Here is a 12,678-nt window from a genome sequence, read left to right as displayed (position 1 = left end):
GCAACTTATGTTGCAGTCTTCCACCTACAGAAAAAACACTGATTTCTGAATGTCAGTAGGTGGGCTTACATTTGTTTCACATTAAGGGAATTAAGTTTTCATTTATAAGGACAAGCAAATTCTTTCAAAATACAAGAATAAAGCTTGCTTACGTATGAGCAATTCACATTAAGGTAGCATAATCAATGAAAACAAATTGCTAAGAAACTAACACATCTTTGTCTGTTTATTGGAGGACAACTTTATTCCAGTTCTATTGTGTTACTTCATAATTTATTTCACCTCAGAATCTTTTTGAGATGCAAATGTCCATATCAGAAAATAGTGTTGAATAGTTCGTATGGATACACATTCAAAACCTGGGATGTGTTTTTTCAACAAAACTAGAAAAAATGTACAGCACTCTTTGTAGCAATACGGACTGCTTTTTATGTGTGTGGCACTGGCAAAAGCTGTTAAGAGTGCTTCTCTGTTTCTTACTCCAGATTTTACCATAAATTTGCAAAATCAAAAGGTTAAAGTGAAGATTTGTGTTGAAATGAGAATTTAAAGGTTTGGGTTCTTGAATACTGTTATCCATAACCAAAAATTTCATCTGAGAATACTTCTTTTAATGGTATTAAAGAACATTTTGTAGAAAAAAATGATAGCCACCATGGAGCTGAGCTCATCATATTTTCCTTGGTGCAATTAAAGAAGTGATTGCGTAAAAGCTTTATACGTTAGTACCTGTTCAACTATGCAAGTTAAACTGAGATTAACTGTGCTAGTACTATGTTAATAAGCGTTCCTTTTTCTCTTTTCATCCTCAGACATATCCCTTCCACACGCCAGTAAATCCAAAAGTTGTCAAAGATTATTATAAGATTATTACTCGGCCTATGGATTTGCAGACATTGCGTGAGAATGTTCGTAAGCGGCAATACCCATCACGGGAAGAGTTCAGAGAACACCTGGAACTAATTGTGAAGAACAGTGCGACATACAATGGTAGGCTATTAACAATGCAGGGGAAGTCTGCTTCTGCTAACGCTTTTACTTTTAGAAATAATGAGAGCAAGAGAAAAAGCAGAATAAGGTAACTGTCAGATGACAACAGTAAATAACGTTTTCCACATATACCTGAAGGACTTCGTAAATGTCAATGGACTAATTCATAAATAAGAAAGTGGACTCCATCGCTGAAAAAAATCTAAATTATTATCTAAATAATGACTGTTATGTAGTAATTGAAGTTCAGCTAATAGACCTACCAATGACCGAAGAAATCGGTGCATGCGTTAAGTCAGACTGCACTGAAGCAAGGTTCTGCATATCCCCTTAATATAGGGTGAAGCTAAACAAAGCATGATTTTCAGTAGGCTGTTATGAGCATCCTTCTTTGAAGACGTGGATTGCTGGGGAGATACTATTGAATTTATTTTCTCAGTATTATGCTTTAGTAAAGCAAACACTGAATCTTTGAGTAGAAATTCATGCCTTTTGGAGCCATTGCCTTAGAACATGCAGCTCTGAGTAGAGCTTACTGTAATGATTTTGCATTTTTTGGTTCTTAGTTGCAATTTTTCCCTATTTGGGAAGGTCAGAAAACTAGCTTAAAAAAAATAGAAGCGTAGATTCTGCAGTAGAGCATGCAGCTGCTGGGAAAAAGTGCCGATTCATTGAGCAACTATAGATCAACTGTATTCTAACTGCTGATAGAAAAGTCTTTGTCCAAAAAGTATTCATTTGGCAGCTAAAAATCTCCCAGCTGTGTTGAGTCTCTCTCTGGGCTGCACAGCAGTCAGGGTGATACTAACAGCATTGGTTTTGTGCCTTTACTGCTTCCTTGTCATTATTTTTGACAGCTAAGTCCCTGTTTTATCCTAATTACAGAGATTTTTTCATAGTTCTGTTGCAAATACTTTTTTTTTTTTGTCTGAGGAATCATTAAATTATTTAAATATCTGTGGTTTTCTGAGTATTCCTTGAATGTCCATCTTGCTTTCCTCAACAGTTCTGCTCTGCTGACTGGTTTTAATGAAACAAACAGACATCTTAAGGTTTATACTCTGAAAGCTCAGAAGAGTTGGAGGGCTTAGTGGCCAGTCTTCCATAGCCACAGCCGCTTTCCCATATGGTTTCTAAAACTTAATAAAATGTATACCAGAAGTGGAAATATTTGCTACACATAACTGTTTCCTGCCATAAAACCCATTCTAAACTTCAGTAATTATGCATATTGAGAATATATTTAAGAGTTGACTCCTAACTGCAATAGAAATATAACCTTTACTCCTAAGCATTACTGGTTAATTCTTATTGTTGGTCTTCCTAATACTTTGAAATATTACATTATCAGAATGTATTCATTGATGTGGTTTGGTGTTCTCTTATTCTTCTTCTTTTGGGTTCTAAAAGCTTCCATCAGGGCCAGAGTTGTCTCACTGGACTTGCTGTGTGTTTGCAGGGCCAAAGCACTCGCTGACTCAAATATCTCAGTCCATGCTGGACCTGTGCGATGAAAAGCTAAAAGAGGCAAGTCCTGTGAATGAGCTGCGATCAGAGTGGAGAGGGAGGGGTGGTCAATGTGGTTGAGGATAGAGGACATGAGTGGGCAAAAAACAGGGCTTTAAAAAGGAGACAATAAGGGAACTTTGTTTTTCATAAGGCATATTTGAATTTTTACAGTTTTAAACAGTTCCTGTTGGAGTCTCTCAAAAAATAGTTGTTCATTCGTTACTCTAGTTACTTTATCTTGTGCGCAGGCTTATATCTAGGTTGTTACCCTCTCTTAATTACAAGGGCCTTCATAAAAAGGTGGACGGGAATCTCTTTGTAACATTGTTCTGATATTGACAGTTATTAATCTAGGGTCAGTCATTGGCAGTCCGTTTTTCTATTGCAGAAGGAAGATAAACTGGCTCGATTAGAAAAAGCAATTAATCCCCTCCTGGATGATGATGACCAAGTGGCCTTTTCCTTCATTTTGGATAACATTGTCACTCAAAAGATGATGGCAGTTCCAGATGTATGTAGCTTAAGTAGAATGCGTGTGTGTGCGTGTGATATGCAAAATATTCTGATTATAGTCTAGTGGATGTGTATCGCGGTGGAATATACATCTTGTGGCTGTTAATGCGCTGTAAAAAAAAAAAAAAAAAAAGGTGCTGTGTCAGGGTGCTGGCCTGTGATTTTCTGACTGGCAGACATTCCTGTACTGACCCCATTCACTGGAGTAACGGACCAGAAGTGAAAGCTGGGTTCCTGTCCTTTTTCCTGCTGCTCCTACTCCTTAATAATGCCTATGTCGACCTGTCATTAGTAGAAAGTCACTGTCTTTCATTAACAGTTTTCACTGTAAAACACATTTTTCTCTACTGATTGGAGCACTTGCTTTGTAGATTGCAAAGCACTCTGTGCAGTTTTCAGGTGCAAACCAAACACAAGCTGATTTCTCATTGATCAACTCCACCCAGTGTTGTACTAGTTCGTTAGTAAAAAAGAAAAAAAAAAAGCACTTCAACCAATAAAACTGATTTATCTATGATGTTATACTCTGTTTGAATGGAGTAAAAAGCAAGAGACTAGTGGTTAGTCTGAATGCCAGTTCCCTTTAATATTTTGTTGTTTCCATTCTCTGTTCATTTAATTTCTGATGTTTAGAGAAAGATTTTAGAGTTTTCATGTGCCATCATACCATACTGAGCTGTACAAACTATTTATAGCCCCCCGTTGTGAGATTAGATCTAAGTTTGTTTGTTTACTGTACAGTGATTGTTCTTGCTGAGCACTCTAGTTATATTGTGGAAGAAACAGTGATAGTAAATAGAAAAATGTTTTGTATGATTATTATTTTGTATTATGTATTACACTATCAAACAGGTATCAACAGGCCTAGTTAAACTAGTTACTAGTTCCAACTAGTATATTTTTATTCTGTGTCCCCCCTGAAGTTAAATTACTGGATTCAAGATGCCATGTGATAAATACTTCCTGTACATTTTGAATGTTAATCTGTTCTGGAGACTTGCTTTATGAAATTCGTAGCTCAAACTGAAATAAAATTTACATGGAAACTTTCTAACCTTGTCTTTTTTCTTTCTTTCAGTCTTGGCCGTTTCATCATCCAGTTAATAAAAAGTTTGTTCCTGATTATTACAAGGTCATTGCTAATCCAATGGATCTAGAGACCATCTGCAAGGTGTGTAGCTTGAACTGAGCAGGCACTTGAGAAATGTTTAGACTTGATTACCTACTGGGTGACAATCTCTTGCAGAATATCTCCAAACACAAGTACCAGAACAGAGAGACTTTCCTGGATGATGTTAACCTCATCCTTGCCAACAGCATTAAGTACAATGGTAGGTGGTGAAAATAAGGCTCCAGCCTTCTTCCGTCCTTAAATGAATACATCTGAGCACCTATTCTGTAGTGTTGTCAAAGCCTGAAGCTACGAATCCTGAGCTTGATTGTTGCTTTCCTTTCTTGCTGAGAAAGGAGATGCTTAAACAGTAACATTTTTGCTGTCACGTGGTGCCTTATTTACTATTTTGCTCTGTGGATTTGGGGCAGTTACATTTCGGAAGGATTTCCTGCTTGTGCACTACACATTTCTCTTTCAGTGATTTGTTTCTGGGAATTTACTTGAAGCTGACATGGTACAACTTTCCCAAATAATATTTTTAATGCTGGAACAAACTGGTTGCTCTTTGTTAGCGGAATGTGAACCCTGCCTTATGTTTCTCCTTAAATCAGAAAGTGGTGGGATTTGGGGACCTGTCTTATCAGAGCTGTGTAACCAAAAACAGTCTTTCTGTCTCACCAGCTGGCACTGAGCAAATGTCAGAATGCATAAAGAGATTTGTTTATTACTACAGGGCCAGACAGTCAGTACACAAAAACAGCCCAGGAGATCGTAAACATCTGTTATCAGACTTTAGCTGAGGTATGTGGACAAGTCTATTGTAATATTTTTGTATGTTTGAGTTTTCTGTTCTGTAACCTTAGCAAACTTCTTCATTCTTAGTACGATGAGCACCTGACTCAACTTGAGAGAGACATCTCTACTGCTAAGGAAGCAGCGCTAGAGGAGGCAGATCTGGAAAGTCTTGATCCTATGACCCCTGGTCCCTATACTCCACAGGCAAGTGACCATGCAAAGTTTTCTTTTTTGTTTGTTTGTTTCTTTGTTTTTAAGTTTCGGTTTCCAGGATATTTGATCTTGAGGTGCTTCTTGTTTACTCTTCTCAAAGTCTGAAGTTTATCTTTTAGGCTTTTTTTTTTTCTTTACTTCTTATTCTTGACTTGGGCTGTTTGGCTGTTTTTTAAAAACATCAGTAAAAATTTTCTTTCTCTTGGAATGACCGACTCATTCCTGAAAAACAAAATTGCCTTTGCAGTATCAAGGGGAACTTAAATTCTTATTGCTGAAAATGTTTACCGCTTCTTTGATTTGGAATTTGCCTGATAAATTAGGAAACAGTTCAGGGAATGTCATCCTAGTGTCTGAGGCGTCTTTTGTTTCTTCGGAAAAACTGTTGAAGTTCAGAAGCCCTGAAAGATTGGTCTGCTAATATCTGAATGATGAAAATCTGATGTTGTATACCCAGTGTAGGAAGACAGAGCAAAGCTTTCTTTGTAGTTATTCTGTACACACCAACTGTGGATGACTAATTTTTCTGTTCTGTGCATGTCTGGTGTGATTACATCTGGAAAGCTGCATTTAATTTTAGTTAAGTCAGAGCAAAAAAGAAGGTCTTGATGTTCAAGAACAATTTAAGGACCTATGAAGATTAGTTTTAAGAAAAACAAGTTTAAAATTTGTGTAGGCAATACATACACAAATGTTACATGGCTGGAGCCGGGATAGCAGTCTAAAATTTGTGGGCAATATTTAATGTAACCATCCTTTCCCACCAAAACAAACAAACACACACAAAAAAAAAAAAAAAAACAAACATAACCCACTGTCACCAACAAAAACAAACAAAACAAATGCCATTCAATAAGCTAGAAAGAAATTGCTAGAAATGATGATTCATTTAATGGGGTGGGAATACTGAAACTGAGTGACACAGAAAGAGACCTCCTTGACAATGGGAGGTGCCAGGCAGCAATGGAGTCTTTGGAGACTAGTTGTTGAAACAATACTGATGCATTTCAACCAAGATTAAATAGAATGGAGAACTATCCCAATGCCTCAGAGAAACGGGGACTAAAATATCATTCTTCTCTCTGTCTGATGGTTTCCTTCCCACGAGCAGTGTTATCTGTTCTGATTTTTTTCCAAGCTGGTGATCAGGAGAGGAAGAGAGGCCTGAGCAGTGAATTGGTTATTAGTTGTCTTTTCTCCTGCTCCTTCTCTGAGAGCTCCTTCTCTCTGCTTGCTGAAGCAAGCGCCTCCCCTGAACTTGTCATCTGATGGCCACCCTTTCCCCGTGCTTCTTGGCTGAAGGTGCATTCCTGCTTCCTACACTCCCAAACTTGTCACAGATGGCAGGTCTGCTGATGGTTGCTTGGCTTTCGTTCAAATGTAGTTGTGATGACTAATACTTATCTCCCCATATGTGTCTTCAGGAGCTGGAGTCCAGGACATAAAAAAGCAAATACAGCAAGTAGGGAGCTGCCTATGGTTTACATGTCTGTTTAAATTCTTAGGAAACCTGTTTTGCCTAATTTAAATGGTATTGCTTCTGCTCTTAACAGTACTAGGATTGTCATGATATTTAAACTGTGTATTTAAAAGGGCATTTCATCAAAATCCTAATCTGTAGTTCCTCGTTAACTGTTCGAAGGTCAAATTGAATGCAAACTACAGGCTTTTAGAGCACTTTATCCAAACCCCTGTTTACCTCTTGTGTTAGTTTTAGGGAATCTTGAGACAGTGATTTACACAGAATTGATTGAAAGTTGAAGCTCTGCTATTTCAATACGTGATAAAGTATTTTTTTCCAGTTCCGATAACAGTGTTTGTGGTTACACCACTTCCATTGTAGAAACATAAAAAGGGCCATACTGAGTCAAACCAAAGGTTGATGTAATCAAGTCTTCTGTCCCTGGCAGGGACCAGAAGTAAGTGGATGCAAAGGTACGGTGGTGATTCTTCTTACAGTGAAGCCTTCCTGGCAATTGGCAGCTCAGGCACCTTAAACTGGAGTTGCGTCTGGACCATTGTCTTTATGAGCTGCAGAGAGGCCTATTCTCTATAAACCTATCTAATCCTTTTGGAGTCCATTTACAATTTTGGTCTCTGCCGGACTGCACCGCATAGAAGTACTGCCTTCCATTTTAAAATCTGCTATTTGGCAAACTTCAAACCTGAGGTTGAGAGCCATTGCGTTTTATCATCTTCGATCTTTTAAGGTTAAATGTTTATTTTGTTGAACCAGTGTGTAGTAATATAAACACTGTGCCAAACAAATGCATTTTGCATTTGGTTCTGAAATCCCAGTCTTGCCTCTCTAGATATTATTTTAATGCCACTTCAGTGCCTGAGAACATTATATGTCCTGTTTCCATGTGTTGGCCACCTCATTTATATGACACCAACCCTTCCCTCAGTATGGCACATGATGCTTCAGTCTGTCAAGATAAGAGCAATTTGCCCGTTATGGACACTCCTTTAACAACCCCAGAGAAGCGAGGAACTCAGAATCCTCCATTTTTTCATGTGCTTGGAGAGTTGGGTTGTATAAGCAAATTACTGAAAGGAAGCAACTACTTGGTAGGAAACAGGTGACAAAAATCAGCAGGCTTCCCAAGCAGAAAAGGGAACCTGTTTCAAAAGCTATGTAACTTCCTTCATTTTGAGTGCTCTGATGGGAAAGCAAATATGTAAAGAGCACTGGGAAATTTGATGCTGCAAAAGAATCTGCCTGAGGCCAGGTATTTGTTTGCTTCACTACTTCTGGGAGTAGAAACCTGGTGACTCACACTGCGGAGTGCTAATATGCAATCTCTTATTGATTCTGAATAGGGGAATGGTGAAGTATATCCTACAGTTCCGGAGGATGATAATTAGCTTACTGTGGTTTCATCCAGTGATGATTAGAATCTGTACAAACACTTGGGAAGAGATAGTTCTAGGCTGCCACTATAGATACATTCTCATTGAAAAAGAAAAAAAGCTGACAGGTTAGAGGTGTTAAATCACCACAGATGAAGTGGTTACAATAACCATAGAATATTTTTCTTAGTGTTTACTCTGTATTAAACAAGAAAAAAAAAGGTATGTTAGAGGAGAAGGACTAGCAGAAGGAGATAAAGTAATACAGGCATGAAAATAAATGATAAGGAGGAGAAAGGAGGTGAGGAGGGCCGTGAGTTCGAAGTTGTTACCATAAAGACATGGAAAGCTATTCTAAGCAATCCAGACCAATAGAGATTGAATATGAATGGTTCCATTTATTATTTTGGTTGTCTGTGGCTTTGAGAATGCCTTCTAGATTTGGAAGTTCTTCAAGTTTTCTATAGATTTCCAGTTTAAAGTCTTTAGGACACAATCTGCATGTCCTCTCTAACTTGTACTCATGGTGACTGGGGGAGAACGGAAGAGAAGGGCAGGAGAAAATGTGTTGGAAACTGCTGTCCGTTTTGAAAATATCCCACGAAAACATTCACTTTTTAAGATCTAGTGATCCTTTCCAGAAATAGGCTAGGTAAACAAAGAACTTGGACACTTTTAAGGCTGGAAATTTCCTTTTCACAGATGAGCACATCAGGTAAAAGTGTGTGGAGACTGTGTGCTCTCTGATCTTGGAATAAAGAGAGAGGATCCTTGCTCTGAGAGTGAGATAAATAAATACTTCCCCCTACCCTCCCACCTCGCTTGTTTCCCTACCCATCATTGTGGTCTGGATGTCCGTCATACCCTTTGGCTTGTGTCGAATAGCACCTTCCTCAATGGTATTGCTATTTGTGTTCCCCATTCAGATGCGCCAGGGGCGAGGTAGGCTGGGCGAGGAAGACTCTGACGTAGATATTGAAGGGTTTGATGAGGATGATGATGGGAAACCTAAGACTCCAGCCCCAGTGAGTATATTTCCAGAAACCCAGCCAGTCTATGTGTTGACTTGTGTCCTTGTGGTGGAAGTCTCCATAGAATAAGGGTTGTCTTCCGTGTCTGGCACCCTGAAAGACAGCAGTATTCATAGCAATAGCTAGACACTCAAATGTAGTGTTAAATGTTAGCGTTATGAAGCGAGAGAATACTTCGGAGGGAACTGTATGATAAATAGTAGGCATGTGCTGGAAGTGGCAGTAGTTTATATGTTGTTTGATCTTCATTGTCCCTGTCCTGTATGACCTAGGAAGTTGAAGATGCAGATGGTGACCTTGCTGATGAAGAAGAAGGATCAGCCCAGCAGCCTCAGGCCAGTGTCCTTTATGAAGACTTGCTCATGTCAGATGGAGAGGATGATGATGATGGGAGTGATGAAGAAGGAGATAATCCTTTCTCGTGTATGTTTCCTTTGTTATATAAAAAAAAGTTGAATAGGAACCGGTCATTCACAAACCCAGCTAATCTTCTTTCCTTACCATCACAAAGACATACAGCAGAGAGCAGAAAGCAAAATAGGGATATGTAGGCCATGTGGTCTAGTAGTCATAAAGGAAGAGTGAAAGGGCAAGATGAAACAAAAAAACACATAAATGGAACTCAAACCAAAGTGGAACGGCAGTGTTTTGAGTATGGATACAGAAGAAAGAGTTGAGATCTGGTCAAATGTATCTCATGGTGAATTTGCACATGGTTCAGAAAAGGCGGGACAATGCTTTGGTGTGCACAATAGAATTGGGCAGAGTTTAGTTAAAGCGCAACATTTATTTTGGTATGAAACAGTGTGGACAAAGTTATCGAGAACTGGAAGAGGAGTGTGAAGGTTCTTCACATTGTTTCCCTGTTCTACAAAAGAAGTTGCCATGCAGGATAGCATATGGTAGTATTTTGAGGTGGCATCTGAAAATTATTAGGGGATGGTGGTGGAGAATTGTTCAGAACTGACAAGTAGACCAGGCCTTTTGAGTAGTGGGGGTAATTAGGTTGTTTCTGAATGTCAGAAATGGGTATGACCTCCCAGATACCATTTCTAGTACATTTTCAATAAACTGCTTTGCATACATTCCTTACAGTCAATATTGTATCCTTTCCAGAAAGACAACGGGTATGTAACTGACAGAACAAACCTGTTGATTTATGACCAAATGTCTGTTTATTACACAGCTATCCAACTGAGTGAGAGTGGCAGTGATTCAGATGTGGAGACCAATCCAGTGAGACCTAAACAACCTCATGTTCTCCAAGAGAACACGCGAATGGGCATGGACAATGAAGAAAGCATGATGTCTTATGAAGGTGATGGTGGGGAGACATCTCAGGTTATGGAGGACAGTAATATCAGGTAATTAGAGCTGAGAATCTTGTTACAGTAATTCTTTCTTCAAAACAAAATCTGTTCTCTTAAAGGTTTCTGAAGTGTTTATCATGAAAAGCTGAAGAATATCTTGTTTTTTAAGTTATTCTGTCACTGGTTTTAATGTTGCAGCCATAATTGCAATTTACCACTTATTGACAGAACTTTGGTTTTGCTGTTAGACTCTCTAATGAAAAAAACTTAGTTTAAATTAAATTAAAACTAAAATAATTGTGTTTTTTTTTTTCTTGTGAGTTAAATAACTTCCATAGTGTTTTTTGAAAGCAATGCAAATAAAGCTTTTTATAGATTGTCTCAGAAACTGAGATGCCTTTGAAGTTAAAAGGTGATCTAGCCGATTAACTGATTAATTTCATGTTTGTTTGTTTTTTTCCTCTAAGAATTAAGTATTTCCTTCCTTGAAAGGAATGTGCATGTCCAAAATAATAGGAATATGCATATTCTGTATTTTGGAAGGAGTTCCATTCTTAGAAAATGACAAGGACAGCTTTATTTTCTGCATTGTCTTGAGAAAGTACTGACTGACTTTTCCCTGTTTGGCTGTTCTGTAACATATTAGCATTAGATTCTGTTTGTTTTTTACTCATGGAATTCAGTACCTTAATGCTGTTACTGATATTTGCCTAAGATAATTATATGGACAAGCTCTGTCCATCTGTGATCAGAGATGATCAAGACCTGCTCTTAAGACTAGTTATGCTGGGTCAGGCAAATGATCTGTCCAGCCCAGTACCTTGACAACAGCCAGCAGAAGAGGCTGGAGAGGATGTGAAGGGGCTCTGCTCTGGTGGTGATTGTTATGCTGTCTGCCTTTTTGTCTCCAGTAATGGTGACAGATGGAAGGTTTTGGAGCAATCAGTTGCTTTTCCTACCCTGAGTATATCAGAGGGGGGTGAGGATGCCAGTAGAGAATTGTTCATGAGAACTGTTTTTTATTTTTAAAAAACTGGCCATGGACAGAATTAAAGTACTCGGTGGTTCCAAGTGTTCCACAAGGACCTAAGGCCAGGGACCTTTTACAGAAGTTAGATAGAAGTTAAATGGAGAATTGCTGACATCAATAGCTGATTTGAAATTATGGTGTAATAAGAGTATATCATTTCTCCTAGCTATGGCAGCTATGAAGAACCAGACCCAAAATCCAACACAAGAGATACTAGTTTCAGCAGTATTGGAGGATACGAGATCTCTGAAGAAGAGGAAGAAGAAGAGGAACAGCGTTGTGGACCAAGCGTATTAAGTCAGGTCCATCTGTCTGAGGATGAGGAAGACAGTGAAGATTTTCATTCCATTGCAGGAGACAGTGACCTGGACTCAGATGAATAACCTAAGGAAAATCCTTTTCCCTGAGATGATGGTCATCTCGGGCTGCTCTTGGCTCCAGTGTTTCTATTGTCCCGGTTTGGTACAAGGAACAATGTGGTGCAGACTGTGTTAACAAGAAGCAGCCTTTTTATATATTTTAATCAGTTATAGAACGTGAGGCTGAGTAAGTATGTGGTGAAGAATGATCTTTAGACAAGCATGTCCTGCTGAAGTATTGGGTTGTTGTGCCCTTTCGTAGTTCTAGAATCCAGATGAAGACTTCATGAATTTGTTCTTCATTTTTAATAGATGTAAAATAATTTATCGTAAATACTACCCTGGTGGATTCATGCATTGTTCATCAGGGGAAAAAAATGGTTGCTCTGAGTAAAATTCATGCTGTTGTTTTGATAAACTATTACAAAACATTTCTTGTATCTTAAAGGGAAAGCTTTTGTTTGGGATCACAATATGAATGCGCTAACAACTTATCCCAGGCTGGTTTTGGTAATTGCTTAACTGCCTTGAGTACTTCAGTGAACAGCTGCCCTATTTTTTTTTTTCTAAGTTGCAATTAGTCCCAGAAAATCAGACTTTGCTAATTTGAGTCTTCAGCAGTTCCCAGGCTACTTGTGTTCTAAAAATAGCTCTCATTATTCCTGGGAGCGAGCCTCTTTATTTTTAGCCCTCCGAAAACAAAGACTGTGTACAGAGCCCCGCTGTTGCACTGCCGGCTCGAGCCATGTAAATAAAACTCCAGAAGCTGTTAAGCGTTGTTCCTTTTATTGCTGCTTCACCCCCCACATCTCTTGGGGCTGTTGGGGCTGGGGCTGAGGCTGGGCGCTGTGCAGCCCGGGCAGGGGCTCGCAGCCCCTCGGCCGCCTCAGGGGCTCCCCTCAGGGCGGGCGGCGACCCTGAGGCGCCCAGCCCGGCCTCGCGTTCCCGGCGTGCCCCGCCC

At 39.1% G+C, this 12,678-nt stretch overlaps 1 protein-coding gene across 4 annotated transcripts in view; it reads left to right on the top strand.

Moving 5' to 3' along the window:
- TAF1 (TATA-box binding protein associated factor 1) overlaps positions 1-12,490 on the top strand; it is a 32,660-nt gene extending 20,170 nt beyond the window's left edge. For 2 of the 4 annotated variants that reach the window (XM_035541371.2, XM_035541369.2), the window contains exons 29-39: positions 813-990; positions 2,450-2,517; positions 2,888-3,010; positions 4,091-4,183; positions 4,259-4,343; positions 4,860-4,927; positions 5,009-5,125; positions 8,914-9,012; positions 9,291-9,441; positions 10,205-10,382; positions 11,525-12,490. In XM_035541371.2, coding sequence (XP_035397264.1) covers positions 813-990; positions 2,450-2,517; positions 2,888-3,010; positions 4,091-4,183; positions 4,259-4,343; positions 4,860-4,927; positions 5,009-5,125; positions 8,914-9,012; positions 9,291-9,441; positions 10,205-10,382; positions 11,525-11,741 — 1,377 coding nt within the window. In that variant the 3' untranslated portion in view covers positions 11,742-12,490. The remainder of the gene's footprint in view (positions 1-812; positions 991-2,449; positions 2,518-2,887; positions 3,011-4,090; positions 4,184-4,258; positions 4,344-4,859; positions 4,928-5,008; positions 5,126-8,913; positions 9,013-9,290; positions 9,442-10,204; positions 10,383-11,524) is intronic. The other 2 variants (XM_035541372.2, XM_035541370.2) reach the window with 1 other exon arrangement.
- Positions 12,491-12,678: the final 188 nt, after the last annotated feature.

The sequence above is a fragment of the Cygnus atratus genome, chromosome 13, assembly GCF_013377495.2.
Source record: "Cygnus atratus isolate AKBS03 ecotype Queensland, Australia chromosome 13, CAtr_DNAZoo_HiC_assembly, whole genome shotgun sequence".
In the NCBI taxonomy this organism is placed as follows: domain Eukaryota; kingdom Metazoa; phylum Chordata; class Aves; order Anseriformes; family Anatidae; genus Cygnus; species Cygnus atratus.
The sequence above is the reverse complement of the archived record's forward strand: the minus strand, read 5'-3'. Positions and strand labels throughout refer to the sequence as shown.